The sequence below is a fragment of the Agelaius tricolor genome, unplaced genomic scaffold (assembly GCF_023055355.1).
Source record: "Agelaius tricolor isolate 1412-34295 unplaced genomic scaffold, bAgeTri1.0.p SCAF_19, whole genome shotgun sequence".
Lineage (NCBI taxonomy): Eukaryota > Metazoa > Chordata > Aves > Passeriformes > Icteridae > Agelaius > Agelaius tricolor.
Window position 1 is genome coordinate 165,909 of NW_027269279.1, and position 18,731 is coordinate 184,639.

Here is an 18,731-nt window from a genome sequence, read left to right on the forward strand (position 1 = left end):
GCAGTACCAGTTGCTGTGCTTAGCATTATGGTTTCCTTCCTTATGAATAGCAATACAAGCAGAGTTTTCTAAATGAGAATAAATGTATATATTTCAATTGAAATAACAAGCAACAATTCAACTTGCCATACAGTTTATTTCCAAAGACTAGTTCAGTCTTGGCAAATGTGGCTAGGCTACCTCCATATAGCAGTTGTTCTCTTGGGCAAGGGTTCGCACAAAAGTTTCATTTTTTTCTCATTTTTCCTGCTGTTTTCCACTAATAGTTCTATTGGTCTTTTTTTTAACTGCAAGTGCCAGTCTGGAGTCCTCACTGTGAATGGTGTGAGAGACAGAAGGATAGGAGTTACTCACAAAATGATTGTCTGAGCCATGGAGCTCCAGGGTCTCTACAGTTTTTCTTTCTAAGCTTAGCCCAATACTGTCCAGTGATGCTGGTAAGCTGACTCCTGAGCCACACCCCCCGCCCCCGTCTGCATGCTTCAGCACCTCTTCACTTCCCCCTGCATCTCCAAGTTCCCTCAAGTGGTTGTGTGAGTGGCAGTGGAAGTTAGTCATTTAGTCTGTTATCACCACTCTCTTGCATTACTTTCCCAGTAGGGTTAAAGCTTCTCCATTTTGTTGCCTTTGTAGCTCTTTCTCTGCTGTTTAAATCTTGACACTTCATCTCTAACAAATGCAACAGCTGTTCATCTCTGCTGATATTTTCATCATTGCTATCACCATACAGCTCATTAGTGCTGTTGATCCAAGGGCTACCATCACTAATCTGCGTGTCATTCTCACTAGATGCTAAACCTGGGGCAGTGGTGCAGTCAGAACCCTGAACAGTCAAACACACACCATCTTTTATCCTTGGGTCAGATTCATAGACTGCAGTATCTAGTGGTGCTTCATTCAGGTTGTTGCACCGATTAATGAAGGATTCATACAGTGATGTAGACATAACCTCATTGTCACTGTCCCAGTATAGACCATTACATTTACCCACACTACCAAAAGGCTGATAGCCAGATGGCTGAGGTGCAATGGGGCAAGAAATTATATCAGCTTTCCTTCGAACATTTTGATATATTACTTGCTTATGCATTTCTTCCTCTGAAAGAAAAGCTGAAGCACCTTCCTTTACATGTGTGGAGAAAGACGGAAAATCAGTATGTTCTGAACAGGTGTTTGGAAAATCAAGCTCAGTGCTGGGAGATCTGTAGTTGTTGTAACACATCTGATTGCTAGCAGGCTGAGCCCTTTGGTCTCTGCAGCTGCATTTGGCCATCTCTGGCAACTGTCTCAAAGGTGGTAAGGAAGGCACACTTTCAAAGCCCAGAGTCAGGCTACTGTTAGCCATTGACTGAGACATGAGGGCACTGAAGCTCTTGTATGCAGAGCTGCTTGGTTCCTTGCATGCAGACACAAGCATATTAAAGCTCCTGTAGGCAGAGCCACAGGGTTCCAGGGATGGAGACAAAAGGGTGTCACAGCTCTTGTAGGCAGAACCACACAACCCCATGGATGCAGACACAAGGGTATCAAAAGTCTTGTCTGCAGGGCTGTTTTTTCTGTCCGTTTCAGTTCCAAACAATGATTTATTTGTAGACTCCTGGGTCAGGACACAAGAGCCAAGCTCACTTTCAGAATGACATAGAAAACAGCTTTGATGAACCATTTGTTGAAGATCTCTTGCATCCAGAGAAGCAGAATTTATGCTGGAGCTCCGATATCCAGATTCAAAGGATTCTTCTGATAGTTCTGACTCTTTGCTGGCTGTACTACAATTGTAGTCATCCTGAGAGGCTTTGGTGAAAAGAGGAGCTGTATGAGAAATGTCACATGGTTGCGGACTCTGGGCTACACTTTCTTTTGGATTTTGCTGTGATGGATTTTCGGACCCAATGTTCTCTAAGGTTTTCCTCTCAGCTGTGAGGATGTCTGGGCCTTTATTGTCTTCCATGTTATTTTCATCTGCCAGGAGTGCATCAAACATGTTAGCTAGTAACTCATTGTGTTCAGGGTGCTCTCTGAAAGCACCAATGCTGCTCTCACAAGGCTCAAACATGGTGAACTGGTTGCCAGTTTCTTCTTGGCTCTCAGTTTCACTGTCTGTTAAACATACACAGATTTCTATACACTCTTCAACTGGTATTGTATCAGGGGTTAAAACTGCACTGCTGCCTTTTGGCAACCACTCTTCAGACTTGCTGTGGCAACTGCAAGATTTCTCAACATTTCTGATGTTATCTTTTCCCTTGAAGTTTTGGCTTGACAAACTTTGAGCCAGACAGCTCTTGCAACTTCTGCTTTTGGAAGTCAAAATGAAAGGATGGTTAATGTTTATAGTACAGGAAACAATTTTATGCTGTAAAGCAGAGGAATTTTTTTTAATCTTACTTACATTTGTTGTTCCATGTGACTCTGCTTTAAGTCCTGGAACGGGAACTTAATTTCATCAAAGTAGCACAAAACTGAAAACTAATAAAGATGCAAATGGGATTTAGGACACATATGAACTGTATTTAGTATCCCTTACACTAGACAGACAATAGAATTTACTACGTATTCTACTTCTGATGATCAGGAAAAGGTATTTTTTGCAAAGCTTTTAAATTACCTTGACATTTTTTACAACCGATTGGCTCTTTGCTGGATTTGGGATTTGATCCCACCATTCTTTCTTCACTCTGCAAGGAAAGAATGAAAATAACTTGTTTTGACTGTACTTGGGCTTAACCAGTGTACATTTCTCTCTTCTGCTCTCCTTTCCCTCTTAGGCATCTGCACTGCAGCAACAAAAAGTATTTGTTTTGAGCATCTCCTGATTTTCATTAAACCAGTACAAAGATGTTTGTATGTTTGGTATGTGACTGCTCTGCACAGCAACAGTCACCTGTTCTTCTACTCATGTTTAAAAGGATGTGTGAAATAGACAGGATCTCATTACCATTTAAAAATTTCATATTACCATTTAAAAGTTTTTGAAAGAAATAAATGTATTTAGCCATCCTTACTTGAACTCCAGCAAAGACCAAGGATCAGAACTGACAACCCCTACTATAATAAACCTATTCTAGTAAGTTAATAAGACTATTCAGAAAATGACAGAGTTTATAAAACTGACTTGTGTTTATAAAACCTCTGCTCACAGACAGCTAGATAAAGGTGCCGAGAAAACCCAAAACATTAGATTTCTGTGCTACCAGACATTTGTCTAACCAATAGCAATACTGATATCTGTATAAACTATTACTCTATAAACTCTGTGAAAAGCAGGATACTTACTTGGTGAAACAGAAGTAACAAATTATGGATCCTGCCATGATCAGTATGCAGGATGTGGGCACAGCCATCTGCAGAATGTCTTCAGCCTCCACCTGGTAATCTGTTAAATAAGCAGATGTCCACATGTGAATGTGCATCTAAATGCAAGCACTGACAATACCAAATTATTTGCTGCTCTTCTGCAACTCAAAAAAATGCTCTTTTAGAGGATGTAAAATTAAGCTTCCACCACGTTAACAACAGACCCCCACAGCTGCCAGCAGCCATGGTGTGTGGTGCGTCAGAGACCTGGCTCAGGTACTGTGCTCAGCTACAGGGTGTGGCAGGAGCTGGGAGAGCCAGTGTGCACTGCGGGGCCACTGTCAGCCCTCAGGTACAAGGCGCTATCACACAGCACCTAAAAGGGCTTTATCATGCATTACCATTGTCACTGTAGTGCAGCTATGTTTCTTGTTCTCTCTGTTGCTCTTCAGGGGCTTTTATAAACCCTCCTACCTCTATTAAAATACTGCTGTATTCGCAGCATATATATATATATATATATATATATATATATATATATATATACACACACACATAATTTATACTCACTTGCTCTCACATCAATGTTGCTGTTTAGTTCAAATACCTCTTCTACTTCCCTGTTGTCTACTTCATGAAATATTTATAGAGAATAAATAGATTCCTTTCAGTCTGTTTTTCACAAGGCTAAGCAATCCAACCTCCCCTGGTCTTCTCTTCCTTAGTTTCCCAAGGAGTTGCCTATCTATGTTTAGTGTCTTTGGAAGCCTTTACAGATGTATTCACATTACATTCAAAATTATGAAGATGGTGAGTCCATAACTCTCCTCCAAGAGAGCAGCAGAGTATGTAAGACTGTATACCATCCTTTTACCAAGCTGTTATTTCTGACACTATTACCATTGCGAAATTCAACTTCTTCACTCCATTCACTCCAGTAGGCTGGGTAGTCCACATAGTTACACCTGAGACTTGCAACATAATCATAGCCTCTCTTCAAGGAGCTTGCAGTAATCTCAAAACTTTTTGCCTGGTAGTTAATTGCTTTTACAGAAACCTGAAAAGAAAGTGAGAAAGTTGACTTGGATTTCTTTATAGGGTGAAGGGTTAGTGACTGCAACTACATATCAATAGTGTTGTGTTTCAGTGACCATTCACAAATGAACAAATGAATGACTTGTGTATGATACTGCCATTGGCAGTTCATGTCATTGGCAGGTGGAATTTATTACCTGCCACCATGCATGTTCTTCTGTGACCAGAAGCAGCCCAGCCCAGAAATGCTGAATTATTCAGAACTTACCTGCCCCACAGAGCCATTAACCTCCAGCTTCCTGATGTCTAAGGAGCAAATGAAGTTCAGGGAATAGAAGCATTGTATTTTCAATCTCTGCCCTGTCTACTGCAAGCAGCAGACCATTTTGGGGTGGCAGTCACAAGAGTTTCAGTTCTCTGACACCCAGCTGAACCATCTTGGGGGCAAAGTGAACTGTGGCAAGTGTGTAATCAGAATCACTGTGCTCTGGCTGGCCCTTACATTATTATTAATGAAGTGACTTTCTAGAGGACTTTTTAAACCTTTAAGCCCTGGAGATAGAAAATGAAGAGACTGAGTGTCTCTTACCTCTGTCGGGTGCTGCTTCCTCCAGTATTTCACTTCATAGATGACTGGCTGTCCAGAGAGAAAGGATGGATGGGAGTAGCTCTCCTCCCAACTCAGATTGAAATTACCATTTTCAGCTTTCTCAATGGTAAGATTTTTGGGGGCTCTCGGCTTAACTGTATGGTAAAAAATACAGAACAGGGTAATGGGAGAGCACTGATAGAGAGAAGCAGAGAGAGAAGCATTCACCAGAGACCAGAATATCATTGCAGTCAATGCATTTAGCCCTTTTCACTATGGCGTACCACAAGAATAGAGAGGCTGAACCTGAGCAACTTGATGGTATTCATTAAGCACTGATTCCTCAAGCTGGCCGAACCAATTGCAAGCACGGCCTTTTGGTGCACTGGATGCAGCTTTCAGCCTGGAGAAACAGGAACAGCCTGTGCCCTGACAGGAGCAGCTATGAGGCCGGGTGGGCACAGAGCTCCAACATCACAGCCAAGCTGTCCTGGCTCCCTGTCTCTTGAAAATCAATGTGGAGTTCTGCTTATTTGGCAGATAAGCAGCAGCATCAATCAAGTATTCTGAAGAGAACCAGCTCCTTGGCCTGCCTAAAGTATGAAAATGGTTTCTCTGAGTGTAAGGTGACAGGCGTTACCAACCAGCACACTGTTCTGACCAAACTGGGGGGTCCAGGCGGAGACATGAACTCTGTCCTGTTTAGGAGCAGTCTCTTTAACTTTTTTATCACTGACTGTTAAAATCCAACAGGGATTGCTGTAAAAAATCTCCTGCTCATTTGGCATGATTCAACTAGCATGAAAAATCAGAGTATGACAGAGATAGGAATAGGAAGAATTTCAGCAGGGATAACCTAGCTTATTTCCAGAAACTGAAAGTAGCATGATTCCTCTTCCTCTTGTAAGCCACAAGTAAAAGGCACTAAAGATAATCTTAGTCCCCAAACTCCTTTTGGCTCGCAGCTGAGAGGGTGCAGCTAGAGGAACAATCACTCTCTGCCTTCCCCATTACTTACATTAATTCCTTAAGAATCTAATCCAGAATCAGGTTTCTAAAACAAATGGATTTTGCATTTAAGCTACCATGACATTTTGCACCTCTGACAAGCAAAAACTGTTCTGGGGACATGAATGAGAAATTAGCTAGGATTGCAAAGCCTTGAACCAGATGCACCAGTGACAAAGTAAACAAGATCTTACCAACAAAGGCTGGTGTAACATTGTAATTCCACGAATCAGTGCCATTGAATTGTAGGGCTAGAATATATGTGAGGCTAAATACAAAATATTCCGGATATATTGTACAAGTGCACCTTAAACGGTCTTTTTCATTCTCAGGAACACATTTATTTCTGAAAAACAGGCACAAAATTATGTGATGTTTAAGAGAATGTTACACACTATTCCTTGAAAAGGTGAAATCAAGTCTCCCAACATGTATAACCAATCAGAACTGAGACAAGTCAGTTCTCAGAAATGTTTCCAAAACAAAACTGAGATCCTCAAACAACCCACCCTCCCTAGCCACCTACTGGATATCTGCATCACACAAATTAAAAACTTGACAGAAAGGCCAAGTATTGATCCCATATACAACCCTTTGTCACACTTCAGTTTCTAAAGGAAGATACTAATGGCTTGTTAGTATAGGAACAGGTTTATTGCAGTGTATCAGCAATGTTATTTGAATGTTGGTGTGGTGAAATCATGCAGCAAGGGAAAGGAGAACCCAGATGCATCTTCTTGTGTAAGAGATGACGACTGGCCCTGCTCAGAACAGGGACAACAGTCTGTGCCTGAACAAGGAGCTACACTGTATGCAGAGACAATCACCTGGCCTTCAGTGGAAAGTATCTTTCACACAGAATCAAGTCTTTCTTGATTCACAGACCAGTGAATCAAGAAAGACTTCTCATGAAGAAGGTAAAATTTTACATGAAGTTAAAAGTTCTGTAAACTTCTAAGAGCCCTACCACTCCCACCAGTAGGACTTGATCCATCCTCTGTCCTAAGAAAGCAGAAAGTTCTACAGAAGAGTAGACCGCTGAACTGAGGGTGCTGTTAATTGCAGAAACCCATTTTACTTAAAAGGAAAGAATCCATTTTCCTTTAAGAGCAATAATCTGAAGTACATTTTGTCCCACACACCCACAGTAGAGGGAGGAAATTAAAGCCAGTAGTGGCTATAGGATATATAAAACTTAACAATGGCAGTGTAACATCTTAAACACTTACGACACAGAAGAAGTTTCGTTGCTGTAGTAGAGCACGAATTCTTTGGAGCAATTGGTTTGTGCAGGCACCTTCCAGTGACAAACCAGCTCTTTGTCATAGTCAGTGAAGCATGCAAATTCCTGTATGTGTCCTGCAGTCAAAACTAGGGGAAAGCAGCATACAATGAGAAGCAAGAGAATCAGAAGACTATATTGGACTAAGCAGAAATACTAACTTTTCCATCTAAACAGAGCTGCCACACCTCTACAAATTAAGTGAAAACATTGCTATTTTTTGTGTCTGGGTAAATGGAAAGAGAAACAGACACTCAGACCGTCTCCACCTTTCTGGAGACAATGTCTATGGTCTTGGACAGGAGAAGTCTGCAGTAGTAATACTGACATAGAAAGGCACATTTCAGCCAACACAGACTTCCAAGAACAGAAAATCTGATTGCAATAGCTCTATTTAAAACACATCAGCATTAAATGACACTACATTAAAACAGCATTAAATACAAAAGCCAAAATGCAGGTAATTAACAGAGTCAGACCAGGATCACTGCTTAGAGTCATGACTCCTGTTTTACCTACAACTAAGGTAAAAGGTTCTAAGCTTCCCATACTTCATTTCACTCAGAACTTCCTGCTCTGTCTTCTACTCATCATTGTTATGAGAGCATTCAAGACTGAGGAGTGATGAAGTCACACTGAGCCAGGCACTGAGGAGGTATACAAAAGCCCAGAGTCTCTGCATTCCAGTGTTCAAGTTTATAACTATTTTCACTGGCAGTATTTAACCAAAAAATAGAATATAGTGGTCAAAATATCTTTGTTAGAACTGGAAGTGCAAAGTGAATCCACAATCCTCATTATCCCTTCCAGCTTCACTTTCCTTTATTTCAATGTGCTCCACAAGAGTGATACACAGAACAGAAGAGAAGCTAGGTGACAGTAATGCCACGTTGTTATTTGGACTAACAGTGTGCCAACCCTGATACTGGACCCTGGAATGTGATTATAAGAAAATAGCTAGAAATAGCTAATACTTTTATCATCCAAGACAATTATTTGCCTTTTCTGATGTTTGACTTCTCTTTCACAGGTAAATAAAAACAGTATCTCACTTTTCTTGCACAACCTGTACAAATATAAATCTTTTTCTGCTTTACATGTCAATCTCCTGTAAAAAAATTAAAATACCTGTTTTTTTGAATCCTATTAATTAAGATTATCTGAGAATTTCCAAAGGGATTCTGCTAGAAGGTTTTCGTGGCAATTATACAAGACCAAATTTTGTGTACATAGCCCAGTGCATTACCAACTCTGCATGCTGGTCATTTACATTGCAAATTCAAGACACATTTGCCAACTATTCACATCCTGCAAGGTTTTTGTCCTTCAGCCATGTCTGCCTCACAGGCTTTTTCCTTCCAACAGGTACCTAAATTTCAATAATTCATCCCATGCCGTTTTTGCTGAAATACCAAATTTCATTTTATCTTCCCTAGATTTCTACTTTTCTGTAGTCCACTTGTGTTATTTACTATGATCCAACTTCTGCATACTCTAATACAGTACAGGATCTGCAAATGTAAAATGTGATGGTCAGATACCTTTTAGTGGATATGATATATAGCACAATGGGATCTATAAAATTTGGATTCTAAGTTGTCTGGTATATTGACTGCTTATAAACCTAGAACTTACTGTGATTCATGGTTTCAGTAGTGTTCGAATCCTTAGAAAATGTTTTGGTTTAGTTACTAAGGCTAAATATTTATCCTGTAGATAAGAACTATTGCTTTTATGTCCTTTCTGGATGACAGTACCACGTTAGGTTTCCTTTTTTTTTCTGCATGGTATCCAATTCTTTAACACTCATCAAAAAAGCAGCAAGTCAAACTTCTGCAACACTTTAACAGTCATACTGCTTTTTATTTTACGATAATCATTACTCTGTTGATGTTGTTTATATTTGGTTGCCATTTGTAATTTTATTGCTAGTTTCCTTTCCTCACTTTAAAATGTACTTTTAACATAAGTACTATCAAGTTAAGGCCCTTAAAGATGAATGACATTATTTTTCAATCTGTTAATCATCTTGCAGTTTCAAGAATAGTTCAATTAAATTAAGCTCTTCCTGCTGTGTTAAGCTATGATGACTAACAGTTTTACTTTATCTTGCCATTCAGTGCTGTCAGGTCTTTTCAGAACTCTAAATTATATTCTCTGCTCTTTTCCTCTCACCTTCTCACTTTTTCATCTCTGGTATACCATTTTTTTTTCAAAAAGCTCAGATATTTGAGAATTTCCTTTTGAAACCATATACAGTACAGGGTTTGTTTTGACTTTGCATAGTTAAAAGAGGGAACTTAAATACTGAATTTCTTTTCTGATCCTCAAAGAGTACACAATGCTGAAGAAACTTAAAACGCATAGTTAACTAGGCAAACAAACCCAAACAAAACACAATAAAATTAAACTTTGACAAAGATAATTTAGGGAAATGAAAAGGTGGGATTACCTACACCAGACAATCCTGCCAATGTGTTCTTGCAAACCTTGATCCTTCTCATTAATTCAAATTGCACTATTTCATAGTACGTAAGACAGTAGCTAAAAAACTTTCTTTTTTAGAGACAGGGTACTTTAATTGTCCTTTAACTATTTTGGTTTGCTTTATAAAACAAAATGAGGTCTAAGAAACTATAGACTACTGTGGAACTAGTTAAAAAAAATACAGAAAGCAAAGTGTGAGATTCATTTTCCAGAAAATAAAAATGCATTATCGAAAACCATTACTATATATATGTATGTAAATATATATATATATATTTATATATCTCTCTCTATATATATCTCATTAGTATTTTTAATCAAGTATCATAAAAGATGAAATGAAAACAACCCATGTTTATGGATATGGGAAGTCAGCTTCTGCCAACTGAGCTTCATGAAATAATCCTTAAGGAACCAGCAGCACTCAGACTCGACGCACCTGCAGGCTGACAGAAGGGTGGCGAGGGACACACCAGAGATCCCGTCCCGTCTGCCCCTGGCAGGGCAAGCCAGAGCTGCTCTAATCCAGGCGGGCTCGCTGCAGACCGTGGGGAGCACAGGGCGGCAGCGGCTCTGCGGGCCGGCTCCGGGCGCGGCTCCCTCGGGCGCGCCGGGGCAGCCAGGGCACGCCGGGGCTTCCTGCAGAGCTGCCCGGGCTACGCGGAGACCTGGCCCACGCTGGCGCGTCCAGGGCGCACCAGATACTGGGGAAGGAGGACGCGGCTTTCCAAACCTGTTTCTCCTTTCTGCAAATTTCTAGTTTTTCTTGTCCGCATAGAAAAGGTCAATATAAAGATTAAAAAAAACCCAAAAATCTAAGATTTTTTTCTAGTACAGGGATACTTCTGACATTTGAAGCTGCAAATTTTATAGCAGTTAATTAGTGGTAACAGCGTTACCTAGTGGTCATAGAAAAATGCTATCAAGAAAAACTTAACTATAATAATTTAAAATATAGACAAACATACCTTCATTTGTTGTATACGAAAAGAAAAGGATCCACCGGATATATGGTGCAGCACTTGGGAGTCTTGCCATTATTGATAATGGTCAGGTTCAGTAGGAAAAACTGTGCTGCAATTCTGCCAACAGAAAACATAATAAGCTTACATCCCTGTCTAAGTTAAGGTAAAGGCGTAGTTTTTCCTATCACTCTGCTAGATATTAGAATTCAGACTCCCTGCTGTACCTATTTCCCACCTCTGGCCCCTAAAATTAGGTCATGGAATGAGACATGTAAAAGAATAAGGAGAACATAAATGAGCTAGAAGACTTTTCTGCAAAATTTTCATTATGGAGGATAAGGGACTGACATTGGCAGTGGAGCTACTCTCTTTAGCTACTATAAAAGAATGGCTGCTAGTATGTAAAGGGCAAAAAAGGGCAAGCACTAGACCAAAATCAGTGACATTGTCACCAAAGTCCTATGATTCCACTCAGATAAGTAAAAGAATTTAAGAATGAAGTGTCCAATCTACTGACTAAAATGTTTTCTCCAAGTCCTATCACCAGTACCTCGATAATCTGAGTATCACCTCTTTAAAAAAGAATTTTAGCAAAGAACTCTGAGCATTGCTCCAAAAGAATGCAGATTCATTAAAACATTAATTATTAAAAAGTTGTAAAACACATACCTAATCATTATATAACCAGAACAACTTTGGAGAAGGAAAATAATGCAGCCTTTATGTCCCTAAGCATAGCAAAACTGTCTAGGTAAACTGAAAACAGATGAAATAATTAATTTCAGACTTCAAAATAGCAAGTGTCCCCAAGATATTTTACCAATGTAGCTACTTAATGTCTAAGATAAAGCTACCAGCTTTCATATAACTACAAACGGATATCATGCATTTAAAATTCTGGTAAATTTGTAAGTGAAGTCATGCTAACTAATATGCTTTTGGCTTTGCTTTCAGTATAAAGAGGGATCATGTTGGTTCAGCAGCACATTGTTAGGACACAACCCTTTGGTCCCTTCCTCTCATGCTTTTGGAATTTTCTAACTTTCATATCTGGACAGGGTGTTCTCGCTGCCTGAAGCTTCAGCAGTTCTGTTTATACCTGTAAGGCTCCTGGGTAGTACACTAGTTTTTATTTCAAAGGGAGAGGAGAGGAGAGGAGAGGAGAGGAGAGGAGAGGAGAGGAGAGGAGAGGAGAGGAGAGGAGAGGAGAGGAGAGGAGAGGAGAGGAGAGGAGAGGAGAGGAGAGGAGAATCTCCTTCTCTTGGTGAATGGTATTGGGTGTTCTGCATAAGGCTGGTCAGATTCTGAAGTAGAAAAGACTACTGTAAGGTATTTGTGGATGGTGGTTCAATACTCTCTTCCCCAAACCAACCATGCAGCAGAACCACAATACATGTGTCTGACAGGTGAGTCTGTCTGTCTGAAAATGTCCATCTTAGAAGTTAAGGGATAAGGACATTGTTAGTCAAAATAGAAGATCAGAATGGAGACTCTTCCGTGACCTTCTCTGGGGCAGTTACTGCTCATCGAGTAGTTCTTTACTAAGAACAAGCTTGACAGACAAATTTCTCATAAGAGCTTGAGAAAACTATTACTCAAGAGCTGAGTTTATTCATATTCTGAGAATAGATGAAATGTGACTAAGCACAGTAATACATTTTTTTAAAAAGAAGACAAGCACCTTGGCTGCTGCTCAGAAAAAAACGAGCCAACTGCTCTGGCATAAAAAAAAAATAAAATCCTTAATTTCCCTTTTTCCTGGAATTCTCAAGAGAGGAAGCATTTGCTTTCCACTGTTAGGTAATAGTGCCACATGACTGGAGTTCCAAGAAACTCTTGGAACTCTGGCAAAGAATCCTGAACCACATAAGCATGTCCAAATGAGCAGATGGCAGACGAAAAGCATCTTCACGTGGAAGAATGGATCTGCACATGTGGATGAAAATGGAGTTAAGCCAGTGCTTTAATGAAACTGCAAGACAGAAAATTTTAAAACATCCACAGCTCTTCTGCCTGTTACCTCTTAAGTTTTTCATTATACCAGACAATGAAATACCAATCTTAAAAAAGCAGGTAACACATATAGACAATACTAAAATTACAGCAAACTCTGTAATATATATTTGGCTTAGTAAGTCTGATATATTTGAGGAAAGTAACTTGCAAAGACATAAGTCACTTCCCCAAAACTAGGAAAGAAATCTCTGTCGGGGTTAGAAGCAGATCTACATGGTTACTGGCATAAGCTACATGCTTTAATCACTTAACTTTCTGTTTCTTGAAAAAAATGCGATGTGATTAGAATTATTTCATTCACTATCAAGAAAAATGGTACTAACTTTTGGCCTTCTAAGAAAATTAGGGTCACATTTCATTAACAGGTATAATCTGCAAAACCGTTATGTGCAAAGAGTAACTCCTGCCCAAACCAAGAGGTCGTATTAAACAAGACTGCTTAACGCACCGTTGCTGCAATTGTACAGCTAAAGCATCATTCCCTGTTTAAGGCTGCCTCTTTTTAAAACCGATGCACATCTTGTCTTACTCTCTAGTTTAAAGCATTAACTATAAACGCTGAATAAAGTGAGACAAGTGGTACAGAGCAAAGCAAAATGTTCACCAACAGATTCTACATCAAACCTTGGAAAGAAAACCCGTGCAGCGTGCAATGCCTTCTGACGAGAAACCTCTCCTTTCCTCAGCACGAACCGGTCCGAAGCTCGTAGGCCTCCAGGCACACGGGGAGCGCAGCCCGAGCCCTGGGCTGGGCACGGCCGGGAACGGCGCCGGTCGGGAACGCGGGCCGGGGATGGGCGCGGCTGCTGCGCCTACCGCGCAGCACGTCCAGCAGGAACAACACTTCGGAGAATTACACCTTTCTGTGTAAAATATTGTAAAAGGAGCACTCGCATTTAACAGCCTCCAGGAAACAGAAGCGATTCTGGCCGCGGGTTCCAGCCGGAGCCGCCGCACGGGACGGGCCCAGGGATATGCTCCCGGCGAAGCCCCGGAGACCTTCCGCCCTTCCCAGACAGACCTTCCGCCCTTCCCAGAACCGGCACGAAGAAAAACACAGACGGCACAAACTGCACGCCAAGCGCAAGTAACGAGGAGTCGGTCCTGACGCCAGGACGAAGGGGCCGCCGGACGTACCTTGTGTCTACCGGGGCCCGCTCCGGACCCGGACGCTCCCGAACCCGGACGCAGCGCTGCCCCAGGCCCGGCCCGACACACCGCCCGTCCGGCGTGGCGCGGGGCGGGGCCGGCGCGGGGCGGGGCCGGCGCGGGGCGGGGCCGGCGATGGCGGGCGAGCGTGGCCGTCGCTGAGCTGGTGAGCACGGACAGGTGCGGGGGCGGCTGACGGGGGTGGTCCTGCGGTGGGAGTCCCGGGGAACCCCGGTGGGTTCCGGTAGGGCCGAGGGCTAGCGGGCCGAGCGGTTTTCCGGGGCATTGCCTCCGTGGGCTGCGACTGGCCCGGGGCTGCGCGGGCGGCGAGGCCGGAGCTCAGCCAGTAGAGGGCAGTCGGTTGGTGCAGTGGTCAGAGAATTTCCTGAGCTGCCTTCAATTAATTCAGGCGTTTTTTGAAACCTGTAGAGGGTTCTTTTCTGTCCAAATTCACCCTCTCTGATCGCCTGTGCTCAGATCGGGCTGTGTGTGGAGCAGGAGCTTTGTGTGACATAGAATGACGGACGGTGTTGTGTCTGTCACCCCACGCTGTTATTTTCAGGTTTGCAAATACAGCAGGGGAGCGTTTTGTAGCGGTTAGTGGGGCGTGAAGCGCTCTCCAGCTCCAGTTGCTAGCCAGCCAAACCGGCCCAGTCCAGTTTGGTCAGCAACATGCTCTGCAGCTTCGACGAAGGCTACAGCGATAGAGAAAGAGAAGATCACTGTGAAAATTGAGAGGCTCAGTGACCACCAGGGATACCTAAAGACCCTCCAAGAGCACCGTCTGAGACTAACTGTGCAGACTCAAGTGAATACTATGTGTATAACCTTGAGCCAATTATGCGCGTTAAGCAGGAGTCATTCCCCTGTTCCCCATTCACATCCAGTGCTGCAATAAAGTATTGCTTGCTTCTTAATGCTACATTAGTGTTAAGAAGGAGTTTTAGTCCCTATTTTGGGTGACAACGACACAATGCCTACATTGTTCTTTTCTGTAGTTAAAACTAGTTAGATTTTATGTCTTGCACCCTTCCAGAATGTCAGAGCTGGTCACCCTCTGCATTCTGAGGACAGCCTTGGGATCTGCTTTTTTGCCCTCATTCAATGTAATAGACTTTAATTGGAATCTTGTGTATTCTTGGACTGTTGTATTCTTAATTTGCATTAACAGGTGCATTAATTCCAGCTTAAACCTCCTGCAGCACTTGAAGCCTGGTGAAACAATCTGATGGCAGCTCAGATGACCAATGCTCATCGACGGTTCTTGCAGGTTCTGATGTCTAATGGGATAACAGAAGGATCAGAGGCCAGAAAATTACACCAGCACTGCTGTGAAACTGATAAAGGTGTGTCTGTCTTGGCGATGAAAGAACTGGGTTTTTTTCCTGGTGCAGTTTGCAAATAATTTGATTTCTGAAGGGCATATACTAGCTAAAAAAAGTTTTAAAACTCTAATGATATGAGTGTTCCCTCTCTTTCCTGAAAGATAATACAGCAATGAGTAACTTCTAATCAGGCCAGATTCATATATAGTACTTTTTATTTTATCAAGGTTGTTGTTTATAGGTTATACATATAAATGATTTAAAAAACAATTTTGACACTGGAAGTACTTCACTATAGTTAATGCTTTTAAGTAAATGCACTTCAGTTATTTCTCCCAGGTGTTGTGGGAGAAGTGACTCTACAAAAATATTTCTGTGAGGATGAGATGAGGTTTCTTGGCAAATTGCTGTGCTTTCTTCCCACCTCACCTGCACTATATTGTCCATTCCAAGTCCTGGAAGCTGTGCTCCTACCAGGCTTAGGTATGTCCCTTGTCATGCCACCATGCTACTCACTCTGCAGGTACTCTTCTGGTTTTCCTTAGCTATAGATGTAAGGTCAGAGTCCCACAAAGCAATCTATTTGTATGTCTCTTGAGTCAGGAACTGTAACTTGACCTACTTTTTAGATGCTAAAATTGTGAAGTGCAACTTTTGGTGTTCTCTAACCCCTTTTCATTTTTTATGGAGAATTTTTATCCCTTTTTTCCCACATAAGATCTACCCAAGCAGCCACTTAACATTAGAATGTAGCATTAAAGTGTTAATGCTGTTGTACAAAAGAGTATTGTTACCTTTCATCTTTTACCCTCTCTGGGATCTGTCACTAAAGCTCCCTGGCTGCTGTGTGCAGTGTTTCCTGCTGACCGGGGCTGAGCAGGTGGCAAAACTGTACTTCATTTTGTACTTACTTTACTATCGTTTTTGTTGTTTGTTGACTTTGCTCACGGAAGGAATCCTGTATATCAGGAACTCCTGGGCAGGAGCGTCCTGCGAGTGCTGTTTGGCACTGGGCTGGATAGTGCAGTTTGGGAGCGGGACCTCGGCCCAATGTTCTTATGTGAGTGAGGAACTCCTGTGACTGAGAACAGGATTAATTTCATGATAAGTGGTTGTATTTTTTTTTTATTGAGATATTAATCATTTATCTAAAATTGTGAGTTGTTACTTTGCGGCAGCAGCTCTCCGGTCACAGAGAGCGACAGACAACTTTCCCAGAACAATGCCTGGGGAAGGCTGTGAGAAGATCAGAGAAAAGAGTGAGAAACAATTCTTATCTTCACTTGCTGCACCTGTTATTGTGAACATGTGGAATGTGTTATGGAGATTTGTTTAACGAAGGGTGGTTTCTTAATTAGCCAATGGTGATGGTGTTTGGATTGGAGGACCAAATAGGTCTACCTGTAGAGAACTAGGGTATAAAATAAGCAATAGGTTTATTAAGAAAGAAATCATCAGCATTATGTAAATGTATGGAGTCTATGTAACTTATTACTTGGCCGGGGGCCTACTGTAACATTACTTAGCTCTGGTTTTTAAACCATACCCTGATGAAGGCAAGCAGGGGTGTTGCCACTGACAAAGTCTTGTTTTGGATGAATGTGAGGGTTGTGCTGGTGCTGTGCAGGCAAGAACCATTGTATACTCTTCCACAGAATGACTGCAAAGTCCATCCTAATTATGTCTATGATACAACTGCTGCTAGTATTTGGTTTGTAGAAAGTGACTCAAGATATTTCTTGTGTTTCTACAACACTAGAATTTACATTTTCTCCTGTGTAACTTGAGCACTTATGTGCCATTAATTTGTGAAACAGAGCATACAGAAACAAGAAGTCCCTTGTGTATAAAGGAATTCAAGTCATTGTATTGTTCTATTGTGCATAACATTTTTTCCCCAGTCATGTTATCTTTTCAATTCAGCTTAGTTCAGGTCACTGTAATTACTGGATTAGTGCTATGGGTTCCCTGCAACAAGGCAGACTGTCTGGACTCTGTCAACTGATTTTAAAGGAGCTGAGCATCTCTGAAGGGCACGAAACAGCAGCACAAGGAAATGATATCTCTGCTGAATTGAAGAGTTTGAATTCATGTTTGAATTCTGCCTCAGTTTTAGCACTCTTACCTGGGAAAAAATGTTTCACATAAAAAGATCGGCCTGATGCGTAGTTGTTTGACTTTTCTCTGTATGACTTTTCTCATTCATTTTCAGTTTACTATGCACATGATAAACTGGACGATTTCATCAGCATTATTAATAGCCACCTGCAGCCTTTGTTCATGCAGATCCGGAAAGGAATATCGGAAGACGATGGGAGAGCACATTATGCTGTAGTAGGTACCTGCTGTGTTTGCGTGCGGCTGGCAGTGGCTGCAGGAGCTGCTGGGAGGATAGACTGCCCCAGCCTAGATGTGTGGGAATAGGACATGGCAGCAAGGATGACAGGACTGTTGGTATTACTTAGTATAAACATTGCTTCAGTGCTGAAGTGAGATTTCCACAGGAGACTTTCTTTCCTGAGACAGATTTTTAAACTAGAAAACACAGAGAGCAGTCCAACATCAATTTTCTTTTTCTCCCACTCAAAAATCAACCTAGCGCAAAAGGATTGCTGAGAGGTAGCCTAAAAGTTGTTTCCCCAGATGATCTGCAATGTGCATGTCAGAGAAGGTTATCTAGTAATTTCAGAGGACCATACAGAACGTATCCTAACATTAGCTGCTGCCTTTAACCTTTCCTTTTTCCAGTTAAGTTGAGCTACTAATTAATAGTAGTAGCACGTTCAATAAGAGTAGAAAACATGCGCAACTGGTTTTCAGCTTTCAGTGAAAAAAAGGTGACTGATAACATAGTTCCTGCTGCTGTCTAGCACCAGACCAGTCTAGCAACTGTGATGTGTCAGCTCTGCTGCTGCACTCTGTGTCAGTTCTGGGAGCTTGTGTTGTGGAATGGCTTTGCCTGGGCAGAGGAAGCTGTGGAGAATTTGTGGCTGGAAGATGAGGGGTTGTAAAGAAAGAACTTGAATACCATCAAATGCTCCTCAAAGAACTAACATTTATGGTAATTGTAAGATGATGTATTCTTAACCTCAGGGTTTTTTTGACAGTTTCTGGTATGAAACTACATTGGCACTTTGTCAGTTTATTTTTTTTGTAGGTGAATTTGGCGGAAACTGAAGTAACTAAAATGGCATCTGACTATACAGAAATTGAATTGGAATTGTTCAGAAAAACAGTAAGTATGTCAATTATCACTTAGTAAATCATATTATTTGTGAAGTTCTCATCTTAAAATGAATGAAAATGGAAATGGAGATGTGGTTGAAGAAGTAGTTGCCATTTTACCTAAGTTTATCTGAGATCAAATCGGTGGAGTGGGCAGGGATGAAGATATGTGCAAGTAATGATTTGTTGTTGTAAGTCAGTTATGGGTAAGGCAAAATCAGCACCAGGGAATGGCTCCCTGGGTTAGTGACAAGACATGCCTGCTTTTAGTTACACAGGCAACTTTCTTCAGGATTTTCAGTCATGACTGCTGAGTTTTTCACTGGCTTCAGTAGTTTAGTAATATAAAGTAGTTT

The 18,731-nt window shown here is 41.5% G+C and overlaps 2 protein-coding genes across 8 annotated transcripts in view; one reads left to right on the forward strand and one right to left on the reverse strand.

The window, feature by feature from the left end:
- Window positions 1-116: 116 nt before the first annotated feature.
- On the reverse strand, window positions 117-13,938 carry IL4R (interleukin 4 receptor). Of its 3 annotated transcripts, none has more exons than XM_071444721.1 (11): window positions 13,814-13,938; window positions 13,301-13,539; window positions 10,664-10,777; window positions 7,156-7,297; window positions 6,121-6,272; window positions 4,919-5,073; window positions 4,195-4,351; window positions 3,274-3,373; window positions 2,606-2,675; window positions 2,390-2,466; window positions 117-2,291 (listed from the first exon to the last, which is right to left on the reverse strand). In XM_071444721.1, the coding sequence occupies exons 3-11, from the start codon at window positions 10,731-10,733 to the stop codon at window positions 551-553; spliced, it is 2,664 nt and encodes an 887-aa protein (XP_071300822.1). In that variant the 5' UTR covers window positions 10,734-10,777; window positions 13,301-13,539; window positions 13,814-13,938; the 3' UTR covers window positions 117-550. The 3 variants fall into 3 exon arrangements, with proteins under 3 accessions (XP_071300822.1, XP_071300820.1, XP_071300821.1); XM_071444719.1 differs by having other exon boundaries at window positions 117-2,294; XM_071444720.1 differs by lacking the exons at window positions 13,301-13,539; window positions 13,814-13,938 and adding an exon at window positions 12,342-12,700 and having other exon boundaries at window positions 117-2,294.
- NSMCE1 (NSE1 homolog, SMC5-SMC6 complex component) overlaps window positions 13,910-18,731 on the forward strand; it is a 10,127-nt gene continuing 5,305 nt past the window's right edge. For 4 of the 5 annotated variants that reach the window (XM_071444733.1, XM_071444730.1, XM_071444732.1 and 1 more), the window contains exons 1-4: window positions 13,910-13,991; window positions 14,997-15,171; window positions 17,363-17,484; window positions 18,308-18,385. In XM_071444733.1, coding sequence (XP_071300834.1) covers window positions 15,054-15,171; window positions 17,363-17,484; window positions 18,308-18,385 — 318 coding nt within the window. In that variant the 5' untranslated portion in view covers window positions 13,910-13,991; window positions 14,997-15,053. Of the gene's footprint in view, window positions 14,006-14,996; window positions 15,172-17,362; window positions 17,485-18,307; window positions 18,386-18,731 lie in introns of all 5 variants that reach the window. The other variant, XM_071444731.1, reaches the window with a different exon arrangement.

Excerpts from the sequence above, each read along its gene's own strand:
- IL4R (XM_071444719.1), bottom strand. The coding sequence starts at position 10,733 with ATGGCAAGACTCCCAAGTGCTGCACCATATATCCGGTGGATCCTTTTC. Across the intron at positions 6,273-7,155 it reads AACGAAACTTCTTCTGTGTC|AAATAAATGTGTTCCTGAGA; the intron begins GTAAGTGTTTAA and ends CCTGTTTTTCAG. Across the intron at positions 3,374-4,194 it reads AGAAGTTGAATTTCGCAATG|ATTACCAGGTGGAGGCTGAA; the intron begins GTAATAGTGTCA and ends CTTATTTAACAG.